Source organism: Marmota monax, unplaced genomic scaffold (genome assembly GCF_021218885.2).
Source record: "Marmota monax isolate L192 unplaced genomic scaffold, Marmota_monax_Labrador192_F-V1.1 WCK01_AAM20220418_F8-fsc00038, whole genome shotgun sequence".
Classification (NCBI taxonomy): Eukaryota; Metazoa; Chordata; class Mammalia; order Rodentia; family Sciuridae; genus Marmota; species Marmota monax.
The window spans coordinates 15,324,011-15,333,424 of NW_026692498.1; the positions used below are offsets into that span (position 1 = coordinate 15,324,011).

General features: G+C 35.8%; 1 protein-coding gene across 1 annotated transcript; it reads right to left on the reverse strand.

Moving 5' to 3' along the window:
- Positions 1 to 8,150: 8,150 nt before the first annotated feature.
- On the reverse strand, positions 8,151 to 9,068 carry LOC124093265 (olfactory receptor 9G19-like). Its single transcript, XM_046445666.1, has one exon. The coding sequence runs from the start codon at positions 9,066 to 9,068 to the stop codon at positions 8,151 to 8,153; it is 918 nt and encodes a 305-aa protein (XP_046301622.1).
- Positions 9,069 to 9,414: the final 346 nt, after the last annotated feature.

Genomic DNA, 9,414 nt, shown 5'->3' on the forward strand with positions numbered 1-9,414 from the left:
TCCACACCAATGCAGGGTGAAAGGGCAACCTCAATCTATTTACCAAGTGCTCATCTACCCAAACCAGGTCAGAATGACAGAGGTCAGAATAAAGGAGACAGTACCACAGAGGACCCTGGGATTGACAAGGGCCACACATGCAATGAGGGAAGTCAGATTTGCCCAGAGAAAGCATGCCAAGGAACTGGGCCCAGAAGACACTTGTGGGAAATATAGAAACAGAGACATTGGATTGTAACCCTGGTTTTATTATTCTACTTATGAGTGGTTTTTTTTTATAATGGAAGAAATCCAGTGAACACAGTCTAGATAGATGAAAACTGGGTTGTTTCTTCTGTCAGAAAAATTGACTCAGAGAAAGAGAATATTTTGTTGTTCCTTCATTTGAACCATATTTTAATCACCCACCTGTCATCCCTACCTCAGCCCAGTATGTTAACTCGGTTCAAGTTCCTTCGTAGGATCATAAATTCCAGCCTTCTTCTCTGGAATAGCCATTCCTTATGCTACTTGCCTTTAGAAATGGTGCAGACTCTCAGAACTCTGTGCTTTCACCTTGGAAAATCTCTCCTTCTACCCTCTCTTTTTCATGGGTTTCATGCCTCTCTTATGGTTGAAAATTCTTACGTATTTTTTTACCTGCTACAATGTTACTGATGCCACAGAATTTAAGTAAAGAGTAAGTCTAAACCATCGATTGATCCTCATACTCATACATAAGACAAAGTGAATCATTCCCTGCAGAGGGGACCAAATCTAACCAGACCCAGTGTGATCTATCTACAAAGCTCTATGAAACATCTGGATTTTGTTTAATCCCCGTCCTGAATCTTGATAAGAGAGATGTGAAAATTGTAACTGCTCACACAACACAGACCTGAAGTTACACACTTTATAGATTTTATTTCATTCAGATCTTGAACAGTTCAAGAATATAAAACATGTCTAGGGAAGTGTGGTATTTTTTTTTTAAAAAGGGTAAAATTGAAAATACGGAAACGTATAGAGGTGACATTTCTTTTTTTCATGTTTTATTGGTGCATTATAGTTGTTTGTAATGATGGGGTTTGTGATTATATATTCATACACGCACACAATCTAAAAATATAATCTGTTTAATATCATTGCCCAGTACTTTCCCTTCTTTTCCTCATCAGTCTCTCCCTTGCCTGTATTCTCATATTTTCTCTCTGATTTTCTTACCCCCCAATCTTCTGTTGCCATTTCCTCTGATGCTTGACTATATGGGAGAGCACATAATCCTTGACTTTCATTTCTTTAAGAGGGAAAATCATTTAAACACACACACATACACACACACACACACTCAGAAACTATTTAAGCAGAACTGAAAAGTTTTATGTCTCTATATTTTTAAGGAAGCACACTGAATTTTTAGAGTTTGTTATTGTAACTTCTCGTGCAATTATAAATGCTTCCCAATTTTGCATGGATTTCCACCTGATTGTGCTGTGCGGAGAGGATGAATGATGTGGAAGAGGGGAAGCAAATTTGCAACATGAGTCACACTACTGAGATTCAGATACAGGAGATGCTGTTAGGAGATTTGCAAATGCAAAAGGCACCAAGCCTGTAGGACTAGAGAAAGATAAAAATGTACAAGTTTCATATACAATGCTTAAATGTGTTCATAAATTCTAAGTTTTTTTTGTGGTTGGAAAAGAAAAGTAAGAACACAAAACTTATTGAAGAAATGATAGCTTAGGAAACAAGGAATACTCCTCTCTACTTCCTGCTAGGTGACCTTCCCAATCAAGCAGTCATTTTATTGGATTTGATTGACAGAATTCCACATATTTTATAATGCTATTGTCCAACAACATAGTTCAAACACAATTTAAGTTGAAGACAGTAAAATTATCAATCTGAAAAAGATGCATAATTTTAGAGTCAGGAAAAGTCAAGTTTATAGATGTTTAAATTTTAGATGCATCTACTGTGCCATGAGAAGCTAGCATGGTCTTTTATTAATTAAATAAAGAGAACCAATCAGGAATCCCCTATGATAAATTGCCTTGGAACCCAAAATGTACAAATTGAGAAACTTCTGATAACATTGATAAAATGTTCCACTTTTTAAAAAAAAATTTTTATTGTTGGTTGTTCAAAACATTATATAGTTCTTGATATATCATATTTCACACTTTGGTTCAAGTGGGTTATGAACTCCCATTTTTACGCCATATACAGATTGCAGAATCACATCAGTTACACATCCATTGATTTACATATTGCCATACTAGTGTCTGTTGTATTCTTCTGCCTTTCCTATCCTCTACTATCCCCCCTCCCCTCCCCTCCCCTCCCCTCTTCTCTCTCTACCCCCTCTACTGTCATTCATTTCTCCCCCTTGTATTATTTTCCCCTTTCCCCTCACTTCCTCTTGTGTGTAATTTTGTATAACCCTGAGGGTCTCCTTCCATTTCCATGCAATTTCCCTTCTCTCTCCCTTTCCCTCCCACCTCTCATCCCAGTTTAATGTTAATCTTCTTCTCATGCTCTTCGTCCCTACTCTGTTCTTAGTTACTCTCCTTATATCAAAGAAGACATTTGGCATTTGTTTTTAAATTTTCCACTTTTGTTTGTGAAAAATCTTCCCTTTATAAAGAGCCATGAATAAGCAGGAAGAAGTGCTGAGAATATTATGTCCTTTTCCAATAGGTGATATTAAAAGGATTTCTGAAAATTTCAACAAGCTTAATTTATGTATACAATTTCACAGTCTTTTATTGAATAACCATTCAAATCAAGCATTTATTAGAATATACTAGAATTTGTGTTGATTTTGTTTCTCATTGTATTATATATACTAACAGGCATTTTCCTAGTGTCTGTTTTCATTTGATAGATAACAATGAATTTCTGTGTTGATGAATGTGAAAACTCTTCTCTGATTCTTACTTATAAAATAGTACAGCACATACCTAGAAAGAGAGTATAACAAGTGATGGAACCTCTCCCTGGGATTCTGAATCATTGATGTCTATTTACCCCATAGTGGGCCAGGAGCCATGTTCTTGTGCACAAAGGCCATATTCCTAGATATCTGCATACCTGAGCCTGATTATGACCTTTTCCAGCCACTGTTTCCTCAAAGTTCCAGGCTGTGGTAGTGGCAGAGAGCATTTTCTCTGAGTTCAATGCAGAGTGACTGAACAACTGAAATTACTCATGATCCACTTTACTACTTTCAATTTCAAGATGTTGATTTTACATAAAATCAGAAATATAATTCATGTCCATTTTGTTATGGACCAAATATTTTTTTTGAAGCATGATTATGGGCAATCCATTTATGCACCAATCACTAGGGATTCAGAAGAGAACACAAAAGTGTATAGGCCTTTCTTTCTGCTGCCTATGGTCCAGGTTGTCATGACTATAGATCTGGGCCATATTTGGAGAAATGGTGAGAGCTTATGTGGTATGCCCAAGACTTGAAGAGTTCTCACTTGCCATGTCCTTGTGCATCTCTGATGTTCTAGAATATAGTACTCTTACACTCTTCTTTACCTATTTGGACAGGGATTCCTGAACTGTGTGTACTGGTCATTAAGAAGAACAGATGGGTTTCAGGAGCCCAGGATTCCTCCTGAGAATGCACCTAGAAAATGTTGTTTGTTGAATAGCTTGTCCAACTCTGTTGAAGAGGACCTGTTAGATTCTCATTAGGGTCCTTGTTTCGGAGTTATTGCTCTACAGGCTTTAGATTTGCAATGTTGAAAATGAAAGGCTTCTAGAATTAGATGTTAACATTTTCTGGAACAGCTTTTGTCAGAGAAATTTCAGGGACAATGACAGAGTAAGTGAAATTTCTTTTAGAGTGGCTTAAATCTTAGGCTCTGGATTGACTCTTAAAAATAGTTGTCGATCCCACAATAAATATTAAAAACATTTCCCATTTTATTATTTTGAACTTGACAAAAGAAGAAATTTGGGAAAATAGCATGGAATATTATCAAGAAGTAAAAAAAAAATATATGCTGATAGTCCTTCTAGACATTGTGAAAAACATAAGAGGAGACATCCTAAATGAAGAATTATCAGTTTTCGTTTCGTAGAATTTCAAATAAGATTGCCAGCTAAGTGTGAATCCCACCCTCAACAGAAGCGAATAATTTTAGAGCAACTGTGCACCCCTTCACTAAATTTAAAAATTTATATAAAATTTTAAAATACCCCACACATATCCTTAAAGTCTAGAGCCTTCCATTCACTGATTGGTACAGACAGAACAGGTGCTTACCAAGCCCATCTGTTCTTTCTGGGCACAAGAAAAGCTAAAATTTGCAGACACTTTTATGGTTAAGTCAAGATTATGTGATTACATTCTGTCCAATGGATACACCAAAAAACCCAACAATCAATCAGTCATTGCAAATGTTAAAAATCAAAACAAACAAAATGTGATCCATATACTTAGAAAACTTAGTGTTTGAAAAATGTAAGTTCAATGAAAATATAATAAAATTTATCTTGCCAGTAAATGTAAAGAAAAAATACATCTGTCAAATACATTTGTGTCTTTCATACTTTTGAATCAATATCTCTGTAAATATAAAATTCCTCCAAAATGATTAAGTCTTTTTTCAAAAGGGAGAGTTTGTAATCTACGAGATGAAAACTGAATTTGAAGGGGGCTTTTATTATTATCCTTTATATAAAGGGGTATGAAAAGAAGATTGAAGGGGGGGTGTATCATTATCCTCTATATTCTTCAGTGTTCTTTGTTTTGGTAACACTGACTTAGTAGAAAGAGTGTTTTCTTTTTATTAGCAACAGGCATGAAATTACATAATTTATATAGTAAAAATAGAAAAAAGAATGAAATTGGTTTAACCAATATTTTTACATATATTAAATTTAATAGATCATTTTATTAAGAATCATACATTTAAAACTTTTGCCTTTTTTATAATTTTGAATCCCTAAACTGATAGCCACAAAGTACATCCCAACCTCATCTTAGCAGGGAGAATCTCCTCTCTTGGTTAATTCTTACAATCCATTAAGCAAAAGCAATACAGTGGTTTTAGTGTATCCATCATGGCTAGAAAAAAAAGCACATACATAGTGTTATTGTGGAGCTGATTATGGTGTAAAATTTGCATGCATCTTTGAGTGAAAGTGTCCCTATCTGGTCCTACACCATAGGCCTAAGAAGGCTGAGTCAGTGCCTGGTCTAGTTCTCCACTGTATATATCTCTGCAGAGGCTCCAATACAGCACATAGTAAAGGAACACTTGATAGATAAAAATTTTGAGTTAGGTAATTAATTAATCAATATGCAGATACACAGTTAGTTCCATTTTTTTAAATTAAAAAAACAAAGTACAGAACAGAATGTACAATATTTTCTTATCTACCCCTATGTGCATATTACACATGTATTTATAACTCTCATTGCAAATAGTTAAAAATACTCAATGAGGAAATGAAGGAATAGTTAATGATTGTCACAGCTATAGAGGAAAGGGGAGGTGTGGGCTGGGAGGATTGGTTGGTTCTCAGTGCACACCCTTGCATATCTTATTGCATCTCAGTCAGTGGCCACTACCAAACACGAGTAGAATTATTCCACTCACTTCTCAACAAGTTTCAGAGAAACTAATGTGGAAGGCAATTATAAATAAGAACCAATGAGTTGAAGTCCCACCCCACCCCCCATAAAAGAAAAGAAATTAAAAAAAAAGAGGATGGAAAACCTATCCTTTTTACCCATATAATATTAAATACTTTGGACTCACATATACTATGGAGCCTTCTCAGTTTTCAGGTGTTTCTGGATCTTCTGGGCCACGTGGCAGAGTTGGAATTGCAGCTTCATAATTCACCTTTTCATACACAGGTGTATGCACACAGATATCCTGTGGATTGTTTCTCTGAGGAACCCAGGCAAATGTCCCCGCTGTGCTTCTCATTATTTAAAATAACATCAATCAATGAGATTTTTTTTCTTGCACAGAGTAGCTTTCTTTTAAACATTTGCTTATTTTGAAATCTTAAATTTCATTACACATGCATCAGATTATCATAATGTGCCTCAAATTGTTGTATAAATGTATAACAAAAATTAAAAATCAATTAAAAATAGAAAGTTTAGTTAATTATGTCTAAAAGACACATCTTGGAAACCATGTGTATATCAAGAATTTAAACTTTACCTGTGACTTGAATAAATAAATCTCCTTCAATGTTCATTCTGTGAGTTGGAGTTGGAGCTCAGTGGTAGAGCTCTGGACTTTCATTTGTAAGGTTCTATCCCCAGCACCACACACACACACACACACACACACACACACACACATACATAATGTTTATAGTGTAATTTCAAGTTAATGTGGCTAATTCTGAGCTAAAAATCATGGATGAAGCAATTCCCAAGAGAGAGAGAGAGAGAGAGAGAGAGAGAGAGAGAGAGAGAAACTTACTACTAAATATATACTTAATCAAATTTAAAACATCTTCTAAAACATGACCCATATCTAAATACATTTTTATCATTATTAGGTTTTATATTTTCCAAGGATCATAATTAGCTATACTTTATCTGCTTTTTTCTAGGGCTTTAGGGATATTTATACATGACTCTGGAGTCAAATAACTCATTCATATGAAAAATAAATTAGAAACACACTTAGATTGGCCAAGGTTACAGTAACAGTGTATATACTGATTTTTATTTGGTGAAGAACTTCATTCTTCTCCAAAAAGGAGAGAATCGATGCCTGGACAATGGTTGGAACCATCTCTGTAGTTAGGTGTCACTGTTGAAGACACTGGGAAGTCTTGACAATACAGTTGTCACATATGCTGTACTTTTAGTAGCCAGTGTTTCCCTCTGGAATGATTTTTCCATATTCACACAACTGACATAAAATAACTGATGTTCTGCCACTGAAGTAGGCCAATTGGCTCTGCTAGTATTTCTTAAGGTAAATGTAGGTTATGGAAATTTTATTATCCTTAGTTGGAAAGAAAAATATATCTTTTAGAAAACCAGAGACTGAGCAGGCATAGCTTTCCAAATGAAGTATCCTGGAATTCCACTGTTGGACCCTGTTTCTATTGGTTACTGTAAATTACAATTGGCACTGATAATCTCCCTGGGCCTCACATTTCACATGAACACAGGTGACCAGCAGTGTACATACGTCCATTTGCTGTAGATGGAGTTCCTCTGTTTTCCAGGTCTATTGGGCTAATGCATAGCTCCTTAAAATTTTTCTTTTCATTTAAACAAATACAAAAAGATATATTTACATTAAAAGCATAACTTACATTAATATTCTCTCACTTTGAAAATTTACTCAAATATAATGTGCCATTATCATGTTTGATCGTTACAGTATTCTTTCTGTAAAATTTTCCCCAAGAGTACTGGGTGCTCAAGACTACTATTCCTCAAATGATTTTACTTTATTGTAGTTATTTTTATTATAATAATTGTTTGATGATTAGATTGTCACTATTTAGATGCAAAAGTCTTCATAAATTTATTCACAGAAACTAAAGTGGGGTCGAGAGAGTTCTGCTGTGGATTTAGAAATCATCTATGGAATGTTTTTTTTAAAGACCTTATATAAGAGACATAGAGATGAGAACAATCTCACTTGCTGAGAATAATGTCCACTAAACTGTTTCTTAGGTGCCTCTGGATTTTTGTACTAAAATTTCTCACTTAAAAAATCTAAACATGATTAAAATACTCTGCTAAAGGAAAGGACAGTAGTGAATATCATCAAGTTTCAATATTTTTGTTCATATTTGTGTGAAATAACTGTACAGCTGAGATTCTGTAAGCACCTACCAAATGCTCTTCTGTTAAGAGGAGTAAGGTCTGTGCAACATCATAAAGCAGGAAGATAACATTGTTTTTGGCTTAAGTTCTTTGTTTATAAAATAGAGCAACATGAAATTCAATCCAAATATGTACAATTTTTGTAAAATTTATCTTCTGTATTACTGTGAATTTATTATCTTAGATTCTTGACCTACTATATGTCAAGGGCAGAAATCCCATAATTTGCATTATATTATATCACAAGGGAGCACAAGAGCACCTCTGCTTGATACACAAATAACCTCATCAACAATGGAATATGCTCTCCTCATATGGAAAGTCATGATCATTTAAGCAGTTTATTCAGAGCCTCTTTCACATCCTTATTCCTCAGGCTGTAGATCAAGGGATTCAACATGGGAAACACCACAGTGTAAAAGGTAGAGACGATTTTGTCTGTGTCAAAAGAGTAGCTAGTTTGGGGGCGAGAGTAGATGTAGAGGATGGAGCCATAGTAGAGGGTGACAGAGACCAGGTGGGAGGAGCAGGTGGAGAAGGCCTTGAGGCGGCCCTGGGTGGAGCGGATCCTCAAGATGGTGGCGATGATGAAGAGGTAGGAGGCCAGGATGAGCGCTATGGGGGTAATGACATTGGAACTCAGAAGAAAGTACATCAGAGCCTGGTAGCCATCTGTCCTGCCACAGGCCAGCTTCACCAGGGGAAGCAAGTCACAGAAAAAGTCATCAATGATGTTGTCATTACAGAAGTCAAAGGAAAAGGTTTTCTTGGTGAGGACAGAAGAGTTAATAAAGCCACCAAGATATGAGGCTGCTGCTAAAAATACACATAGTTTCATGGGCATGGCCTGAGAATAAAGCAGTGGTTTTGAGATGGCCACATAGCGGTCATAAGCCATGACAGCCAGCAGGTAACACTCAGTATAGTCCAGCCCAGCTGAGAAGAGGAACTGAGCCAGGCAGCCAGCAAAGGAGATGCTGTTGTCTTCGGAGATGCAGATTACTAGGATCTTTGGAATGTAGACACAGGACAACCAGAGATCCAGAAAAGACAGATTTCCAATGAAAAAATACATGGGTGTGTGGAGCCTAGAGTCATTACAGATCAGCCCTATGAGGGAGGTGTTTCCTGCCACAGTCAAAACGTACATGATAAGGAACACCACAAAGAGGACCAGCTGCATCATGGGGTCTCGTGTGAAGCCCAGCAGGATGAACTCTGTCACTGTGTGATTTCCCCTCTGCATGGCTTAGAATATTTCACTTTAGAAGAGTGAAAAAAAATTTCACTTGAATCATTTTGCTGACAACAAAAAGATAAATGTGCTAAATATGTAAGAAGATATTTCTGATAATTTTAGTCTTGGAGGCAATAATCTTTGTGATCCTTTAGCATGTTTTCATTTTGTAATTAGTTGAACAAAAATTCCAGTGACTGTGATATCTGCTTATACTATAGTCTTCCACCTGGAACCCAGGAAAGTACTTAGTCCATATTTAATTCTTAAAATTGGTATAAATAAGTGTCAATTTTCGTAATAAATTCATTTCCGAGTAAAATATAAGCTTGTTTTACTTTGCCTGTTGCTACTT

What these genes read in the sequence shown, in the direction of transcription:
- LOC124093265 (XM_046445666.1), bottom strand. Translation starts at nt 9,068, where the DNA reads ATGCAGAGGGGAAATCACACAGTGACAGAGTTCATCCTGCTGGGCTTC.